General features: G+C 38.0%; 1 protein-coding gene across 4 annotated transcripts in view; it reads left to right on the top strand.

Annotated features, from left to right (window-relative positions):
* RYR3 (ryanodine receptor 3) overlaps nt 1-21,588 on the top strand; it is a 477,900-nt gene that overhangs the window by 141,021 nt on the left and 315,291 nt on the right. For all 4 annotated transcript variants that reach the window (XM_063439165.1, XM_063439168.1, XM_063439167.1 and 1 more), the window contains exons 4-6: nt 18,178-18,252; nt 19,083-19,161; nt 20,784-20,896. In XM_063439165.1, the coding sequence (XP_063295235.1) occupies nt 18,178-18,252; nt 19,083-19,161; nt 20,784-20,896 (267 nt within the window). The remainder of the gene's footprint in view (nt 1-18,177; nt 18,253-19,082; nt 19,162-20,783; nt 20,897-21,588) is intronic.

Here is a 21,588-nt window from a genome sequence, read left to right as displayed (position 1 = left end):
TGTCACTGCATATCCTGCATAGCGGATCCCTTCTTTCACATAACTACTGCCGTCGGTGTAATATTGAACATCGGGGTTCTGGATGGGAAAATCACGAAGATCTGGTCTACTTGAAAATACTTCATCCATTACTTCCAAACAATCATGTTGACTTTCAGTAGGTTGCGGCAAAAGGGTAGCTGGATTTAAGGTGTTTACAGTCTCTAAATGCACTCTTGGGTTTTCACACAACATTGCTTGATACTTGGTCATACGGCTGTTACTAAACCAATGATTTCCTTTGTAATCCAACAACGTCTGTACTGCATGTGGGACTCGTACATAAAGTTCTTGACCCAGAGTGAGTTTATCGGCTTCAGCTACTAGCAGGGCGGCTGCAGCTACGGCTCTTAGACAAGGTGGAAGTCCGCTGGCCACTGCATCCAGTTGCTTAGACATGTAGGCAACAGGTCTTTGCCATGATCCCAAGTACTGTGTCAATACTCCCACAGCCATTCTTCTTTGCTCGTGTACATATAAGTAGAATGGTCGTGTGTGATCAGGTAGACCTAATGCTGGGGCACTCATCAAAGCCTTCTTCACATCTTCAAATGCCGTTTGCTGTTCTTGGGTCCATAAGAAGGGGTCGTGCTCTGTACCTTTGATGGCTGCGTACAGAGGTTTTGCCAGTATCGCATAGCTGGGAATCCATATCCTACAGAAGCCTGCTGCCCCCAAGAATTCTCGCACTTGTCTTCTATTCTTGGGTATTGGTATTTGGCAGACAGCTTCTTTTCTCTCTGGCCCCATAATCCTTTGACCTTCAGAGATATGGAATCCCAGATACTTGACAGTTGGCAAACACAACTGAGCCTTCTTCCTGGACACCTTGTATCCTGCCTTCCAGAGAATATGTAGTAGATCGTGCGTTGCTTGCTGACATTTTTCTTTTGTAACTGCTGCTATCAACAAGTCATCTACATATTGTAACAATACACATTCTCCTGGGATAGACTCGAAATCCAGTAGATCTTGACTTAGAGCTGAACCAAATAGGGTAGGTGAATTTTTAAACCCTTGGGGCAGTCTTGTCCAAGTCATTTGGCGTTTTGAGCCCGTTACAGCGTTCTCCCATTGGAAAGCGAAAATACATTGGCTTTCTGCGGCAATTCGGAGGCAAAAGAAGGCATCTTTGAGATCTAAGACTGTGAAGTAAGTAGCCCCGCCCGGAATTAAAGCAAGCAGGTTATATGGATTGGGTACAACTGGATGTATGCTAACAACCGCATCATTGACTGCTCTTAAGTCCTGTACAGGTCGATACTCATCTGTACCGGGCTTTTGAACAGGCAGCAATGGGGTGTTCCAGGGGGAAGTACAGAATTTTAGGATACCATACCGTATGAACTTATCCAGATAGGATTGGATGTTCTTCTTAGCCTTCTGCGGAATGTGATATTGTCTTAGGCTCACTGGATAAACCCCATGTTTCAGTTCAATTTTTATTGGTGGAATATTGCGGGCCAGTCCTGGTGGGTTGTTCTCTGCCCAAACTCCTGGTATGTTAAACAATGTCTCATCACTCCTAGGGTTTTGGCTAGTCAACACTGTATAAAGTCGCCACTCTTCTTCCTTTGGTACGGATAAAGTCATAATACCTGAAGGTCCATTAAACTTTAAGGATGTTGTTCCATTTGGTAGGAACGTAATCTGCGCTTGTAATTTTGATAGCATATCACGTCCCAGCAATTGGACTGGACATTCAGGCATATAAAGGAATTGGTGTTTTACTACGTGGCCTCCCAATGTACAGAGTCGACTTTTAAGAACCGGTTTTTCAGCACTTCTTCCAGTTGCTCCTATCACAGTAATAGTCCTTCCAGATGGAGGAGCAACTAGATTAGTCACCACTGAATGTTCAGCACCAGTGTCGATCATGAACGCACTCCTTTTCCCCCCTATTGATACATCGACCATAGGCTCCGCTCGACCAAGGGGGATGGAGCCCGGTCGGTATCAATAGTCCTCCATGACAGTGTCAGCCAATCCTACAAAGTCCCTACCTTCTCTATCGCGGGACCTTTGCGCTGCTGGAATATACCTGTCTTCCCTAACACTTCCTCTGTTCCCATTACTCCCTCTATAACCATTACTCCCTCCGGGGCCTCCTCTACCTCTCGCTCTACCTCTAAAGTTTCCGTAGCCTGCCCTGGGTTGGTCTCTCTCGTACTGCTCTCTTTGCGGACATTCGTTCCTCCAATGCCCTTCTTCCTTGCAATACGCGCATTGATCCCTACTCAAAGGCTCCCTACTCCATCTATTATTGCCTCTATCTGGGCCCCGTTTATCTACGCCTGCGATCGCTACCGCTAGCATATCAGCCTTTTTACGCATCTTGCGCTCTTCCTCTTTCTTACTTTCTGTATCCCTGTTCATATAGACCTTATTTGCTACCTCCATTAGTTGGGTGATGGACATACCTGCAAACCCTTCTAACTTTTGTAGCTTGCGCTTAATATCTCCGTATGCTTGGCTGACAAAGGCGGAGTTAACCATTCGGGAATTGTCTGCGTCTTCCGGATTAAAGGGGGTATACAAGCGGTATGCCTCCAATAATCGGTCATAAAAGACACTGGGCGCTTCATCGCTTTTCTGGATCACCTCAACTGTCTTCGACATGTTAATGGCTTTCTTTCCTCCGGCTTTCATGCCAGCAATTATAGCGTCTCTATAGGCTCTGAGTTGAACCATATCAGCACCATTTACGTTCCAATCGGGATCGGTGTTGGGATAGTGTGTCGCGGCCCATGCTGCTGGATTGGCTTGGTTCAAAGCACGGGCTCTATCCTCTAATGCTTTAATGGCTGCTTGATTTATTCTTGTCCTTTCCTCATTGTTAAATAAAGTCATTAGTAACTGCTGGCAATCAGCCCATGTCGGATTATGCGTCTGTACTATTGAGGTGAACAGATCAGTCATAGCTTGTGGTTTCTCAGTATACGAGGAATTATGGGTCTTCCAGTTTAAAAGATCGGTTGTGGTAAATGGGACATATACGAAGACTGGGTCAGCGTGTGCCATTTGACCTGCGGCATCGATATAAGCTGACCCGGGATTCAGACGAAGAGGCATCTGATAGTGCTTTAATTGTTGGGCACCAGTCAACTGTCGGGTTTGGATGGGGCTACGTAGAGAGGCGTCAGTCATGGGTTCCGGTCGGGGAGAGATAGGGTATGGGGATGTGGGAGGTCGGTTTTGGGAAAAGGTCGTAAATAAAACACTTCGAGCCGAGCTAGATGAAGCTTGACCGGAAGTCTGAAGTGGCGCCAAATCAGGATATTCGTTTCTAATGGGGGTGGATTCTGGTTCCGGAAGGGGAGATTTAGTACGAGGGGGGGTGGATCCTGTACTGGAGGAGGAAGCGGAAGTGGATGAGGGTAATGAGGGGAGGGGTGCAGGACTTCCTGCGTTTGCGTCACTTCTTCTTAACGGAAAGTAAGGGGGCGGCAAAGGGATCTCGGACTCAGGGGGCGTGTCCAAAATGGGCCTAACACCAGTCCTAGTGGACGAGCAAGTCCTAGCTACCATGAGGCGACACTGCTCCTCGTGGCATGTCTGGAGCCATTTTGGCGAGTCATTTACGGCCTGTCTCCAACAGTCAATATAAGGAAACTGGCCGTAAAGTTCAGGCCTACCCGATACAGCCACGTGTAAGCGCTGTACCAGAGTTGGATCCAAACTGCCACGTGGCGGCCATGCCGCAACCAAAGTAGGCCACTCCCTAGTACACAAAGTGACCAAACGTACAGGAGACATCTTTACCCCAAAATCACAAACTTTGAATCCCTTTTTAAAATTCTTAACCATACATCCTAAGGGATCCGGAATCGTTGACTGCGACGCACCCATACTTAACAATGGAACGTCGTCGACAACGAATACTATACACGCGTACTATTCAACAGTCACACCCGTTTCCTCTGGCAACAGCACCACGTGGTACGGTTACCAAGTGAAACGTACACAATAACAATAAACACTCAGGGAATTCCCGTACACACACAGCTGTTACACCAGTCACTATATAATCAATATTATGCCCTTTGGCGTAACTATACAGTCACCCACGCTATAATTCTCTATATACGAATTACCCGTCTATAACACACCCCAGTAACATCGTCTTTTACAAATAGCGGTTACAGTACGGTTAGCATAGGTCAAAGCACAAGTTAAGGTCACAATACAATTATTAGTGGTTATGGTGTTAAACATGCAATGGACGACAATGATTAGTACTTATTATATAATGTCAGTAAATATACAGGGTTATGGTACCGTGCACTATAATACAGCAACACACTATTAACACTCTCGCTAGACGGCTGAGCTCGCGCTATCTAACAAGATATACACTTTACTAAAACAATCGTTAACACATTTACAATTCCCAACTAAACTATTGGCCAGTACCTTGAATGGACTACCTAAAACTATATACACCCGTTTTGGTTAGCCACACTGCCCAATCACCACATATATAGCGAGCTAGAGAACCGAATTTACACAGGCGCCTCTTAGTCGCACTATCAAAAGTCTAGTGGGTTCCAAATTTACACGCCTTCCCACTTAGCCCAGATAGGATGAGAACTAGCGAACCGAATTTACACAGGCGCCGCTTAGTCTCCCGGTCCCTCCGACCTAGCGAACATAATATACACCCTAGAACGCTAGTCTAGACAAGACACCGGTGTCCGGCTAGGGCTATTTACACCAGGACCCCGCCTGACTAACCAAATCAAACGGTCTGACTAAAGAGCGTTCGATCGAGCGGTGCGCCTTCGCTCCTTCCCTCCGACAGAGGGGGCAGATACACAGATTCAAAACCCCTTTGGGCCTACCGCACAATCGGTATACCCCTAGTGGGTCCTGCCGTCTAAAACAGCAGTTGTCTTACCTCCTCGTTCCTGAACCTGAGTTCACACTCATCGACGGGGACACCCCAGCACTTCTCACGTAGAGGCCGATGATCTCCTGGACAACAGACCAGTGGCGCCGAGACGAAGGGAGGTCCACGCAGAAGTTCAGGGGTGCAGCCGTAGAGAACGTGGGCAAAGATAGACCGTCTCACGCCTCTGCCTCTCAGCTACCGTTGAACGATGAGCTTCCCGGCCAATGCACCAAATGATACCGGAGAAACTGACGGAAGCCAAGCACAGAGAGATGGACACAGGTTTCTTCAGGAAGGAAGAGATTCTTTATTGGATCACCGATCGGGACTCAGAGGGACTAGCGTCACCAAAATACAGCAAAGTCTGAGTACTGAATACATAGAGTACATTCCTTATATAGCACTGTAGCTCCTCCCACAATTAACTACACCCACACATACCCTTAACCTATTTAATAAATAGAGTCTAAACTCATCCATCCGGTCTAACCACGTGGCTCATCTGATACAAAGGAGAGGGACGCGTAATTCCAGTTCTTACATTCCTGCACCTGGTCAGTACAGTGATAACAGTATCTTAGCTACGTGTAATTAACTAACTGATACTACAAACACATATACATACATATGCCTTGTGGCAATCTTAGCCTGCTAAACTTGTATTTTACTGGAATTACATCACAAGACAGTCCTAGATACCATGTTGCATAGACACATTTTTCTGGATGCACTAAAGACATTGATTTGGGTAATGTTCAGAATTACTCCATATACAGTTTTTTTTTTTTTCCCTTTGATCACCAGCTGTCTAAAATGGGACTGAAAAACAATTATCAAATTATCATTTCCACTGAAGCTTTTACAACTGGGTAAATTAGCACATAGGCAGGCATAATCTTTTAAATATACCTATATTTCAAGATAGCTTGCTAAAATATAATAGCACTCCATTTTGTGCATATATATATATATATATATATAACCTAGCTTTTATTGTTAAAAAAACGCTTCAGTTTCAAAACAAAACTTTCATCAGTAAAAGCTTTTTACTGATGAAACGTTTGTTTGGAAACTGACAAATGTTATTTGTATATCTGTACAAAGTCCTTGGAGTGCTATTATGGTTTAACAAACTGTTTATTGTGTGGATTAGAACCAGGCAGTATTAATATAGAATTCTGGAATGCAGGCACTTGCTGAATGTTATATTTCAAGATACATATATTTTTGTGTAAATGTGCCTACAAAAAATTAATTAAAAAAAAATGCTAGCCCCCTCGCTACAGAAAAATTGTTCCTTATTAAATGTATGCACACCGCACAGCAACTGACAGTACTGAACACCGAAGCAACCCGTGTAAGACAGACAGGACACTCAGGGGATAGTTTATCTGACTATCTGCAGCCAGGTTGTGGATTAATAACAGCTGACTTGGTACTGTTGGGGCTGAGACTGTGTACATACATTTGATAAGGAAGTGTTTCTGGCATGAGGGGGTGTGGCTAAAGAGGCAGGTGTATGAGGCAGAATTCTGCAAAACATTAATTTTTTTTCCCCTCTGAAAAACCTTTTTTGTTTTTGAGTTGAGTTGAAATTGCCTCAAATACAGAATATTAATGAGGATAGAATCCATCAAATGCATTAGAGTTGTATTGGTGCTCTGAGTATCCCTTTAAGTTATAAATGTATGCTTTTTCAGTAATCTGCGTGCTCATTTATTTAATGGAAAACTGACACTTGCCAGAACTTTTCAAAATTATGCTTACTTTTATTCAGCAAAGATGTATTTGAGAACTGTGAAACATATAATTAAATGTAGTTCACTAGATTCTTTATCTTGCAACTTGGCACCCCCATCTTAGAGCCCTTTCCATCATCAATCTCTGTCTTTTGCACCTGGCAGTCAGCACAGAGAAAGCATATAAAGAAGAGGAGAAATGAAACAATGATTTTATTTTCCCTACTCATTTGCAATATGTCCCTGGTTGAGCCTGGACTGAACTGAATAGTGATATAATTTGCTAAATCGTTCGTGTTATTTACTAAACTAAAATAGAGCAGCATGTAATGAGGTAAACAGACAGAAATTATAGTAGATTTTATTTGGTGTAATTTGAAAAAAGAAGTGACTGTTCTCCTTTAATTTATTTATTTATTTACAAGTTGTAGATTGTTTGTTTTTTCCTAGTTTGAAACTGTATACGTCATAAATATCAGTACAGTACTTGAACATAATAATTGTATGTCTGTGCTTTCACGCACGCATGTTAAAATGTGAGTCATTACTTTTTTTAAATTAAAATACTAAAAATAATCATTCCATTTTAAGAGGCATTCATGAAAGCACACTAAAAATATCTAGAGGTGCAGGACTGCAGTAACATGTGAAGATGTGTGAAAGTGTTGCTAGTATAAAATGGTGAAAAGTTTTATATATGAAAACATATACATTCTATTGTGTTATGTACATTCCTTTTTTAGAGTCGAATGTCAGACACGTACTTCTGGATGGCTTGCAGGCTATGAATTAAGATCAAGACTAACTACATAGGGAGTGGGTTTGCTAAAAGTTCCTAAAGTTAGCATCAGAGGCCTTATCTCTTGGAATAAGGCAAAAACGTTGTATTGCAAAATTACAAGGATTAAAAATAAATACGATATTACCCTACAACACTAGTTTATATACCTCTCTACAAAGCACAGCAAAAACAATATAAACATATGTATATATAAAAAAGGAGAAGTGTAAAATAACATTTTTGTAACGTGTACCTTATACTACTTAAATAGTCCTCAGACATATAAAAAAAAAAAACATAAAGGAAAAGATAACCAATCTGTTATGCATTAAAGGAACAATGCAAACCTATATTCCTAACGCTATAGTGCCCCTGTCTCTAGTTAAACACTGCTCCGCTCCCATTTCCAATAAAAAGTTTGTAAAATAAAGAACTTGCTAACTTGTTTCCAGTGCCAAGACTTCATCAGCACTGTTCAAATCTCTGTCTCCTGCAACGTCATCGAGGAGGCATGGCTTCAAATCCATTAATCTTCATAGAGGTGTGTTTTTTAAGGTTTAGGAATACATTTGTGTTCCTGACTCTATAGTGTTCTTTTAAATGAGGTGACCATTGTGTGAAATCCTAAAGTGATAGAGTCTGTTGATGAAATATTGTTAGGTCACATTTTAATCAAGTATGGGCTCCTATTTTTAAATATGTTCCAGTTGAATTGCTCATGCTATAATGTACACTGTGTTTTATTTTTAATAATCTTTTTTCACAGATCATCATTCTTCTCTTTTGAATTGTTTGAATTTATATTGCATTTCTTATCAGACCTCTTTGCTTATTTATAACTGCATTGACTTACCAAACATATTATGCAAACCACATTTTCACTTTCTTTTCTTTTTATTAGGGTTCTGCGTTGCATTGTGTACAGTTTATTATTTTTATTGCTTAATTGATCATTTTATTTGCAATGATTTATTTTCGTTTAATGTTAAAGTCTGCTGATTGGAACAAATTTATTGGAGGTTGTAGCCCCTGAAACCGCTATAGAGATGCATTATGCAAAACCCCTTAATAAAAAAAACCTGTTTAGTTTTCCAAGTTTAGTTTGTTTTTTGACAATTTCTATATATAAAAGAAAATCTTTATCAGGTGAATAGCAATTGATAAGGAAATTGAAATTTCACCTATAGCAGATAAAAGTCTACATAACATTGATTCTACTGTTTTGTTTCCCACTTTGATAGCATATTGACCATTCAAGATGGGTATGTTTCAGTCCTCTTTCTTCCTTCCTTTTAGATTTATATCTTTGCATGAGGATTTCTGGATGTAACTGGATATTCTTGGTCCTTTCACTTGTTGGTAGACAATATAATTTTATATTGGTCAGATAATGCTGGCAATCATTTGCACATGACTGAGTAGTTAGTGCTCTATTCTTTACCAAGTTTGCTTTCAATAGTTAGCGCCTAGTAAAGGGGTAGGCAACATTCGGCACTCCAGATGTTGTGGACTACATCCCCCATAATGCTCTTACACCCATAATGCTGGTAAAGCATCATAAGTGGTGTAGTCCAAAACATCTGGAGTGCTGAAGGTTACCTATGTCTGGCCCTAGTATCAGATCTGTCTGTTCAAATAAATCTATTTTGTATCATCAGAAAATCAATCAACTCTTTATGATCTCATTATAACATTTTATAGAAGATCAACAAAGGTCATATTATAATCACATTCTTAGGCACTATGCTATGTTCCCAATAATTATCACTCCCCACCAGCCTTTTCATTTTTAAAATGCGAATAGATATACCACTGCTTTGTTATAACTTAGAACAGTGGTAGGCAACTTTCAGCACTCCAGATGTTGTGGACTACATCTCTCATCATGCTCATACAACCATAATGCTGGCATCAAGGGAGATGTAGTACTTAAGGTCTGGAGTGTTGAAGGTTGCCTTCCACTAACAGAGAACAAGTTGGCTGTGGGTGTCACTAATCATATTCGTATAGATTAGTAGCGCTACTAACGTACATTTGTAAAGTGCCAGATTTTCTCAGCCTACAGCCCAGTACAGTCAAAATAAATTCGGAAACGTATCTCCTTGGAAATGCTCACAAGTGAAAGGACATATGTATTCTTTTGTTGTTTTCTTCTTCTTTCTTTCCTCTTCTTTCCTCCTGTTGACCAATTCTTTTACTTTGCCTGGACAGGTCTTTTAGAGATGGAGCTGTGTAGTGACTGCTCGTGTTGTAATGCTCTTGAAAAAACATTTCTAACCTGTTTGAACTCTCCATTTTTAGTGGTTGCCAGGCCATGCTGCATACAGATTGAGTTGTACAGGCCTGACTCTAACAGTAATACAAAGAATGTGGATTATTTATATATATATATATATATATTAGGACATAGACATGGTCATCTTAAGGCAGCATTCCTTCCAATGAAATCATAATTGCCTATAGTCTGAAATTCGATGGGACATTTCCAATGAAAGTCCCCTTTACTATTTTTTTTTCTCCCACTATTTTTACCTCTTTTGGGTACTTCAGTGAGAGAGTGCAGTGCAAGCGTGTGTGATTTCTGGGTATTTTTGCCCTCAAGCAAGTATTTCAGCAGGGCTTTGCACATGGTCAGCCCTGTTTATCCGAGTGGCCTGTCATTCTGGCAATCATGATGTCACTGATTATATGAATTGAATCACTACTATGTCCCATGTGGGTCCTAACACCATGTTTGAAACTTTTACAGGCTCATCAAGTCATGTTATGCTCTTGACTGACACACAGGGAGCTAACATTCCTCCTCATCTCCCAACAGACTGGCTTAGTCCTCCAGTTTTGGAGGAACGTTCATAACAAGTGCTTGCTAAAACATGCCCACTTGGCACTTGGAATAAGCACTTGGGTATATAAAGGTCCACTATGCACTCCATGTGAACTTACAGTTCGGAGGTCCTGGGTGCCATCTTACCGTGTTATCCAAAAATAGTTAAACACCATATGGTAAGATGGCCTATAGACCTCATACAGACTTCATTAAGATGACATTTTTATGGGGCACGGAATGTTTTTTGGGTTGTTTTTTTTTAACCCATTCACAAACACTTTAGCTGTAAACCTCACTCATCTGCTTGGCATTCTTTCTCCCTGCTTTAATTATAAACCTTACTTAACCTTAAACCTTAATTATAAGTCATTTCAACAGGGAAAGACCCTGAATACATTATTAATTCAAATTATCCTGTGCAACATGTACCTATGTCACTGTCATACAGTTGGTCCTTTCATACTGTTCAAACATCTCATCACTGTTACTTCAGCATTCAATCCTTTGATTAATAAAATGAGTGCCATTGATTTGTGTAATGGTATTTATTAGCTGACAGTTTGGGAAAGTCAGAGATTGTCCTGTGTGCGCTATATATTTGCACTTGGTGACAGAAATGGCACATAATAGATTGTCCATTTCACTAACATCATATCAACAGTGTTTCTAGAACGTTTTGCTCAGAAGAAAGTAAGAGGAAATACGTGAAAAAGGAAGATAATGCTGCCTTAGGAATAAATTTAGGCTGGGTCATATTACCCATTCCTGAAACAGAAGTGTTTTATGACATCAATACATCTCATTACATTATAGAGTCAGGACAGTATTTTCTCAATAAAAAATGTAACACATTCAGGAAATATCTTACTCTAACTACAATCCATGATATTGCATAAGGTTGCCTGTTGCGTGAATGCTTTTGTGATGGGTAATATGATAAATCCACCTTCCCTTGAGTTGCCGTAAGTCAGTATTTTCTGACTCTCTTGCATTTAATGGTCATGTATTTATTGCCGTGTTATAATCACTGTTAATGAAAACCAAATGATAAAATTGGTGCGGATTCAGAGATCTGCATCTCTGCAGCTTTAGGTTTATGTCAGGTGATGTTAATGCAGAGCTGTGAACACAAATGTACAGAATTTATGAAATTTGATTTAAATGCAAAAAGTGTCTGACTGTTGGAGAGAGCATAAAATGAAAGTGCTTAAAGGAACACTATAGTCACCTAAATTACTTTAGCTAAATAAAGCAGTTTTAGTGTATAAATCATTGCCCTGCAATTTCACTGCTCAATTCACTGTCATTTAGGAGTTAAATCACTATGTTTCTGTTTATGCATCCCTAGCCACACCTCCCCTGGCTATGATTGACAGAGCCTGCATGGGAAAAAAAACTGGTTTCACTTTCAAACAGATGTAATTTACCTTAAATAATTGTATATCAATCTCTAAATTGAACTTTAATCACATATTGCAGGGTCTAGCAAGCTATTAACATAGCAGGGGATAAGAAAATCTTAATTAAACTTTGCTGCAGAAGGATTTAGATAGACTGGAGGACTGGGCACTCAAATGGCAGATGAAATTTAATGTTGAAAAATGCAAAGTTATGCACTTCGGCGTAAAGAATACACAAGCAACGTATACCCTTAATGGAAGTGAATTAGGGATAACAACACACGGGACTTGGGAATTGTTATAGACAACAAACTATGCAACAATGTGCAATGTCAATCAGCATCGGCCAAGGCCAGTAAGGTATTGTCATGCATGAAAAAGGGCATTCATTCTCGGGACGAGAATATCATTTTGCCTCTCTATAAATCACTGGTAAGACCACATATTGAATATGCTGTGCAATTTTGGGCACCTGTTCTAAAGAAGGATATCATGGCACTAGAAAAAGTGCAGAGGCGGGCTACAAAATTAATAAAAGGAATGGAACATGTCAGCTATGAAGAAAGGTTAACAAATTTAAACCTATTTAGTTTAGAATAACGTCGCCTGAGAGGGGATATGATAACATTATACAAATATATTCGGGGCCAATACAAACCATTGTGTGGAAATCTATTCACAAACCGGACTTTACATAGGACACGAGGCCATGCGTTTAGACTGGAAGAAAGAAGATTTCGTCTAAGGCAAAGGAAAGGTTTTTGTACTGTAAGAACAATCAGGATGTGGAATTCTCTGCCTGAAGAAGTGGTTTTTATCAGAGTCCATACAGATGTTCAAACAGCTACTAGATGCATACTTGCAGAGACAGAATATTCAAGGATATAATCTTTCAATGTAGGGTAATAACTGCTTGATTCAAGGATAAATCTGACTGCCATTCTGGGGTCAAGAAGGATTTTTTTGTCCTAGCTTGTTGCAAAATTGTGCTTCAAACTGGGGTTTTTTTTGTTTTTGTTTTTTTTGCCTTTTGGATCAACAGCAAAAAACAAATGTGAGGAAGGCTGAACTTGATGGACGCAAGTCTCTTTTCAGCTATCTAACTATGTAACTATGTAAACAGACCTTGCAATAAAGAAAGCCTAAATAGGGCTCTCTTTACAGGAAGTGTTTATGGAAGGCTGTGCAAGTCACATGCAGGGAGGTGTGACTAGGGTTCATAAACAAAGGGATTTAACTCCTAAATGGCAGAAGATTGAGCAGTGAGGCTGCAGGGGCATGTTCTTTACACCAAAACTGCTTCATTAAGCTAAAGTTGTTCAAGTGACTATAGTGTCCCTTTAACCCCTTAAGGACCAAACTTCTGGAATAAAAGGGAATCATGACATGTCACACATGTCATGTGTCCTTAAGGGGTTAAGTACTACATATTACATATTACTACAAGTAATACAGATTAATGTATAATTGAAACCAAACTGCAAAATAGAGTAAAATAGCCAAAGTTTACCTATAGCTGAGTTGGAGATTTTCTTTTTTTTTTCTTTTTCTCAAATCAACATTTTTTAACCTATATTTTGCAGTTCTGGATTCAAATCTCTATTTAGCAAATAAACCACCATAGAAGGTTGATCAAAAAAGGAAGTGACCCATCTGTTTGCCATTGGTGTTAATAATTATTTTCCACTACTTGGTATATACCTAATTTTTTATAAAACTAAAACAATAATTATTTTTTCACATCCATGAAGAACATTGTGATTAATCTATAATGCATGAAAACAGAGCCTGGATTCCATTCCAAGTTATATCCTTTCTCTGTTTGGAAGCTTGCATTCTCTATAAACAAAGCTGAACTGTCAGTGTGATAATGGCGAGAGAGCCATTTTATCTGCACCTTTAATTGGTACATATTAGACTTCACAGCTTAGAAGGCCCATGGGAGGACATGCAGCTCTTACATTGGTTATTTGATTTTGCTAGTGCTGAGATGGAGTACATTCTGCTGAGTGTGCAGACCTCAGATCTACACTGTCTGCAAGATTGAGGCGGATTAATTCCTTGACTTCACACAAACACTAAAAACAATTCTACCTTGCAGATCTTGCCATCTTTAATCGTTTTCCTTTTTTTAACACCGTACTGTTCTTTCCTCAAAAAAGTCAACATTATCAATATAATCACACCGGTTTTTACTTGTTAGCATGATTACACTGTAAAATGTGGTTCTAAGCCAAAAAGTATTTGGCATTCCAGAGGTTCCAATATATTTAAAGCCTGTTATTCTTACCTCTGCTAGATGTGTTTACAAATCTGTTTAGTAACACATTATTACTATTAGAACACGTCTGAAATACTTTGGGCTGTTACACCAGTTACAATAATACTTTCATGTAACATTTGTTGTAAAAGAATGATTAGTCCATTTATAAAAAAATAAAAATGTTTTCCGCGTCGACTATCATTTAGGAAAACAATCCAGAATAGGATTTGCCAGATACACACCGAGATAGCAAAGCCATAATTCTCACAGTAATGTGTCTTTAAACTGCTATAGATGTGTTTAGAAACCAGTGTGTGTAAATAAAATGCATTGTTCTTTGCATTACACTTACATGTTAGTTGCATACATTATTAGTAAGTCACCAGTTTTCTAAGTGCAGCTCCGACCCTGGCCACACCCAACTCACATCCCTCTTTGTTTATTCTAAACGTTGGAAGATCTATCTATCTATCTATCTATCAATTATATGTATATACATAAAATTATTTTTTTGACATCGTAATATAGCAGTCCTAATCTAGAAAAGCAATGGATTGCAAATGTCTCTAATTGTTCAAAACCTGAAGCCTACACTGGCTGGAGCATACAGCATTGATCAGGGTCATTGGAACCTTTATGGCTGCTTTGATAAATACTTAAGGAGTAAAATCTTTTTTTATAGCACTCTAATAAATTCACCGTGAATGGCATTGTAATGTAGCTGTAACATTCAAGCTAGCCTGATTGTGGAGGTGAGAGCACAAGTGTGAGAACTGAGAAACAGTTGGGGTAAATGACTTGTAGATAATGGGGTAGCACAGTGTTTTAGTGAATGCACACAGTAGTAGCTGATAATAATGAGGTGCTGCTAAGTTACAAATATTTTTGAAAGTTCCTTAGAGGAACAGCATCTCTGCTCCATCATTCTTGCAAAGATTCAAAATGATTGCTCTCTACAGTGTGAGAAATAGGAGATTATTTATTTTATTTGAAAAGAGATTTAAATGATGTGTATATAGGAAGTAGCCCGTGTCATATGTTTTGCAGCGATAAACCATGTAGATATGTGCTGCTACAAGCACATGTTGCTTTGACAGCAATGTGTTTGTGGTTGAGCAGAGAGAGTTTATTTTTTACAGCATTGTAGCTAGCTATCCTTATTTACATGACACGAGGGATGTTCACCCTGTTGATGAATATGTGAGCTAGATTAGGCTGTTGGTTTAACAGAACATTAGACTGAGATTTTAGTCCTTTTGTTTTTGTTCCAGTGTGCATTAATGTGTCTAAGTGAGAGGTTACAGTGGGTTTATCAGTTATCGCTCTGATAAAAAACAGCAAATGTAGTTGATATCACTAAGAATATCTACTGCAAATTCTGTATGTCACGCACGGGACAAGCTATGATTTGTAGTGAGAAGCCAAACTATATACATAGTTTCTACATAGTTTCCCCAGACAGATTTGTCACGCATTGGAGAAATTTTATAGTTTGATTATATTGATGTAAAGTCTGGAATTTCTGATCAGTATCCTAAAAAGACCTGACTTTTAATGGAGGAAGAGATGGTTGTGTTTTTGGAAGTTTTTTTTTTGTTTTTTTGTTTTTTTATTTTGTGACTAACCCTATAAATATGCACGCTCTGTTGTTTTCTGATGTAAAATGTTCATTGAACTATTATTTATTGGACCAGTTCTTGCTTAATGAGTTCCTTTAGACTGAATTACTTTACCACTGGTTTTCAGACTTTAAATTACTATGTTAGCTCAAAAGAGCATGTTGCCTTTCCCCATGTGATAGAGAGGTTAACATATTTCATTGGGAGGAACAGATGAACCCCAAACTCTCTTTCGTCAACATTAGAATGCAAATGCCAGCACTGCAGGGAGGAACACAGACAAACACTTCCCTTCATCCTTCTCTCCAGGCCACAAGGCAATGATTGATATGTTTTATTTAGCATTTCATTTCCCTTAGCTTCTACTTAATTGTAGCTTCCAGCCCATCAAATAATGAAATGTTGCTGTCCCCTCGGTGTCTGCCAATGCAGCAAATTACATATTCTGCATTAATAGGAAACCTGATATTCAGTCTGAGCCTTGCAATGGTTCTGACTACCTCCTGGTAAGACCTTTGTGCTAAACCATAAGTTGACAAATATTTGTAGTTTTTAGGACAGACTTTTGCAGGAGACAATCCAATTATTATTGTTGGAGCCAGGCAATAGGTATATTTTACATCTTCTTAAGAAAAGAAAAAGAAATGAAAAGTGGTTAGAAGCTACATACAACACTTCAAGAAGCCATGGCTTCTAGGTTTCTGCTTTTTATAGATCCCTGTGTGATTAACACCTAAATGTAGTACAAGTCAAGACAAGCACAATGGAATAATTAGAGGTTTAAGGTCAACACAAAGTTATACTCCTTAAAGCATTAAACAGTGGTGCAATCTATTGAATCACAGCTGAAAATCGTAAAAACTAGGGATCATATAATTATTTGAGATCTATAGATTACTGTTAAAATGTTAAAAAGGAAGACACTATTTCTACTTTCTGGGGTTTGTCCCTTGCTCAGAGGGAATTGTCAAGCCCTGACCTAAACTGTTCATCAGGAGTCTCATATTTTGGAATAGGTATGTTTTGTTCTTCTAAACATAAAAAAACATATCAACTTGAATCTTCTTCCCTCATTCAGGAGAATACAAATGAATTTAGGGAATCGGTTATTAACACATTAATTAGCCATTTAATTAAGATATCACATTTGTTCCACTCTATTGGTACTTGAATTAGTCAAGGGTTTCTGCTGAATATACAAAATCAGAATGCAAGATGACCTTAATTGCAATTAGAATATATTTGAACACCATTAGATATTTATTGTGAATTGGATTGTGTTTATGCATATTTATGAGCTCTGAAGGAAGCCCTTGTTTAACTGTTATGAAATTTAAAAAATGAGCACACTCCATGGAATGTTTAAGATGACGTCCATGGTAAGGAAATGCACATTTGTTTTGAGAAAAAAAATGTAGTGTTCATAATTTATTTTAACATTGCAGATTCCTAAAAAGTTGTATACAATGTTCATTCTAATTGTGTGGATAACACACGTGCTTCTTCTGCTTATCAATAGCATTTACTACTGCTTTCCATTGTAAATAATAAGCATCACAGTGGTTGATAAAATCTTATTGAGCCATGTTTCCATGTTTGAAGACAAATCTACATTTTATCACCAAATTTAGTGACAGTAGAACCACGAAACTTCTCTAGGGGAATAACCCAAACAGCTTGAAGTTCACAACATTGTATCCAGCTGTAAGTGAAAAATAAAACATAAACAAATACCTAGAGTAAAGTGAAAATGGCCATAGTCTAACTTTAAATGGGTAACAAACTATACCACTTGACCAAAGTCCTGAATTCAAATTATGAATATGTTTATAGTGATTGTATATATCTATGGCAATTAAATTGATTATACTCCTACCTTTGGATTTTATTTAATGCTTGTCATGAATCTGTTTAACATCTTCATGGCTATCTGTTCTCTTTTAAATGCACACAAGAAGTTTACCAGGAAGGTAAGACTTGGTATCAGCTGGATAACATAACACCATCCCTTATAACACATTTGTCCTGGCTACTTATCAGGCAGACTATAGCAACGTCACAAACACAGACTTACTCAGCTAACGTAATCTGACATGAAGCGAATGATGCATGTCTCTTATACGATCATGACAGTGTTTGAATTTTCTTCCCTTATGAGGATATGGAATTTAAGAACAAGGTCTTTTGTAATTGATTTATTTGAAAACATGCCTGATACGTAGGTTGGCCTGTCCTTATCTCCAGCATGCATTCGATAATGATGGAACTCATTCCACTATCAAGTTTCGAGAAGCTATGAGTATAACAGATTTACTTTGCACTGCATCTTTTAGTCTTTCAAGATTACCCTTTGAGCTCTATGTATTTTATTCATAATGTTATATAGTCCATTTTGTCTGTGTATAAAGTATATGACTTGAAGTAGGTCTAAACATAATATATTCTTTTTTTACGCGGCTTAAGAGATGAGTATTTTATACTGTGCATATGATGTACCTCTCCCTCTTGTTCCTAACAATATTCAGTAGCAGATCATGCCTAAGGATTTTATCTGACCCGGGCTCTGTAAAATGTTGCGTATTAATGTTTGTGACATGTCTGTCTTTATTACACTGCAGGCCTCACAAGGAGGAGGACATAGGACATTACTGTATGGTCATGCAATACTGCTTCGACATTCATTCAGTGGAATGGTAAGTATTCAGCTTAACAGGTAATGTTTCTTCTAAAGAGACACTTTTCTTTAAAAAAAAAAAAAGGAAACAAAAATATTTTCAGGGTATGTTTGTGTGTCACATTGTTGTATCGTGTGAGAAAATTATTGTTTTTCATATTTCTATACTTTACCAGATACTTTTTTTTTCTTTTTTTAAATTTTGTTTTTGTTTTTTCTTCTAATCAAAATCTGTTATCCAAAATTCTTGTTCAGCACATTAATATACAAACACAAAAAGAAAGGACTCAATAATAAAAGTAAACATAAAAATGGTGATTTATTTAATGAGCTCATGCTAGTAATAGGCTGATATTTATACACAACCCGTAAAAAAATGTCAATGCCCTCACATATTGTATGATTAATTATTGCAGTAAACACCCAGGTACTAATTAAAATAAATAAATAGGGCAGAATAGTCAATATTTTAACATTGAAACATCTGTATTTTTTTTTACATGTTCAGCTAAAGAAAATGAGTTCTCTAGTAGTGGACAACATATTCTAGGTATTGTAAGTCATCAAAACTAGACATCTAACCTTTCTTCCTAAGTATTATATTCCCAAGTATTATGTTGACTTATACCCAGCTTTGCCAAATAACAAAATTATAGAGACCATGTGAACTTTTGTAAAGAATTTGAAAATATGCAGAAAAACTCTTAAAATCTTATCACGTGAATAGAAACATTAACTTCAAAATTATTATTATATAGTATGTATTGTATTATTTTTCAAGCTTCTTTTATTGAAAGGCAAACCTTACAGAAGTGCTTTGCTGTAATATTTAAACTATGTATTTTCCAGTATTTAACATGTTTGACAACAACAAGATCAATGACGGACAAACTTGCATTTGACGTTGGTCTGCAGGATACTTCAACAGGTAAGGCAGGAACCTTTTTGTGACAGTCCAGCATCTTTGTTGTAATGCTAAAAATATAAATTCATGAGATTTCCTTCAGAGCTTCTCCGCTACGGTTCTCAGGTTCCCACGTGTACATTGTGTGAACAAATGGTGTCTATTTAGGCATTACTTATGGAATGCTTAAAAGATGCACCGCCAGTGGTATATGAGATCTCCACTATCTCCCCCTTCAGTTTATGTATAATACTTTCTTACACTTGGTTATGTTTGAACGTAGAGAACATAGGATTAAGACCTCACATAACATAGACTGATGCTTCCAAAGATATGGTATATTAACCACTAAATTCTAAAACAAATATATACCCAACAAAAACTGGTTAGAGATGGCGACAGTTGCATTTTTATGCAACCTAGTAAAACTTGTTTACTGGGTGGAGGTGTGTAGTGGAGGGAAGTATAAAGAATGACAAACTCTGTAGCAGTTCTAGGTGCTGATGCTAACATCTTCCTATGATGCCCTGCTCGTTGACCTGTGTTTGGGTATCTTCTTCACACATAAAGCAGACATCCTGCCATGATGCCTTGCTTGCACAAGTGCTTTTAGGACATCATGGGATGTAAGTAATTAATTTCCTTTACCAGATAGTGCTGTGACAGTCTCCTGTATGATAGTATAGGACATAAAATTGCAAAATTGATCACTTTTAGTTAGACACTGGACTGAGCACAAATCCATTAAATCCATTTCTATCTGGTGGAAGCCTAGATCTGTTTTTATGAAGATATATGTCAAAATACCCTTAACTGACTTGTGATAGATTGTGTGGGGCGCTTAAGGTTTTCATATCCGTGTCCGCTCAGAACAAACATTATTTTAAGAGTATATGGTTTACAAATTGATTGCAAACCTAGAATATCAATCATATCTTCAGGACATTTGTGGCTCCTGTGATTTATTAGTTTGCCATTCTCTCACTGTAATTAAAATGTCAGTTTAAATTACAATATATGTATGAATAATCTATTATTTGTAATGTAATAAGTGGTATGGGTTATATTTTCCACTGGCTCCCATAGCAATGGTACAGCATAGTTTTTCATTGCTAGAACATTAAAGCAATTGTTTTGACAGCTTCGTCATATGTGTAAATACTGGCTCTCTACATATGTCTCCTATTGCATGTTGGTTAATAAAGCATATTTTTTCATGTAAATAAAATCACTCACTTTGGATTACATCAGTGGTCTTTACTTTGCCATTACTTGGAATGCTTGCATAACTCATAACAGGCACACTACAAACTAGCCCACAAGCCATATTAACATTTATGAAGAATTACGCATATTATCGGGGTGCATTTTATAAATGGATACCAATGAAATACAGATAAATACCAGAACTAAGAAAAGTATCATTAAATATACAGAATGTACACTCAGATATGCCCAAAACAGCTGCATGGGGGGCCAATCCAAAAATGACAAAATTAGAGTTCCACTCACTGGCCATGTTAAATAGGAAAGACCTTCTATATATATTTTTATTCATTTAACACTGTGAAATGCAGTGTGATTTTTATTGATAACAGTTTACAGATACAGTTGTCTGACTAAATTCTCCATATTTATGTGTTTAGGAGAGGCCTGCTGGTGGACAATACATCCAGCTTCCAAACAGAGGTCGGAAGGAGAGAAAGTTCGAATTGGTGATGATCTGATTTTAGTCAGCGTTTCTTCTGAAAGATACCTTGTGAGTGTTTGCATTGCCTATTAGTTAATCTAATATGTATCTTGTATTTCTTTCCATAGTAATTTTGCAATCCATTCAATTAAGCCAACTTCTTCTGTTCTTAAGATCATTATTAACATATGTGTAGACACTGAATATGTACCCAGTGCTTGACTTGGCACAGGATAAGTTCATAGAGAATGTGCCTTAGGTCAGGATGGGAGGATTTAATTAATTTGATAGTTGAAGCCATTGGAAAAAAAATAGGAATCTAAATTAGTTGATATTTTGAATGTAAGAGAGCATCATAATACTGAGATGGAAACTTGAGTTATATTTGATTTAGAAGTATTAGAAGTATATGTTTAGTGCAAATTCTTCCTAAGCAATACTATACCAATTGACCCCTTGCATCCCACTGTCAAAATTCCCAAAGCAGTTATGTGACGGTAGTCATCTGTATCACCGTCTAGTATCCCTTTTCCCCATAGCAGAATAACTCCAATAATCCACAGGAACAATTATCACTGCTATCGCCAAATAATCCACACATGAGCCAAAGCTTAATGCTGGAACAAGACTGATTTACTGGAAGCAACAGGCATTAAATTTAAACAGTAACAGACTCCTCCTCTGGGCCAGGCTAGATAATTGAGTTTCAGCAACAAACTAAACTCAATTATCTGCTGGCCAGAAACATTACAATTTTCAAC

The sequence above is a fragment of the Pelobates fuscus genome, chromosome 13, assembly GCF_036172605.1.
Source record: "Pelobates fuscus isolate aPelFus1 chromosome 13, aPelFus1.pri, whole genome shotgun sequence".
Lineage (NCBI taxonomy): Eukaryota > Metazoa > Chordata > Amphibia > Anura > Pelobatidae > Pelobates > Pelobates fuscus.
Note: the sequence above shows the minus strand (reverse complement) of the source record. Positions and strands in the feature narration are given on the sequence as shown.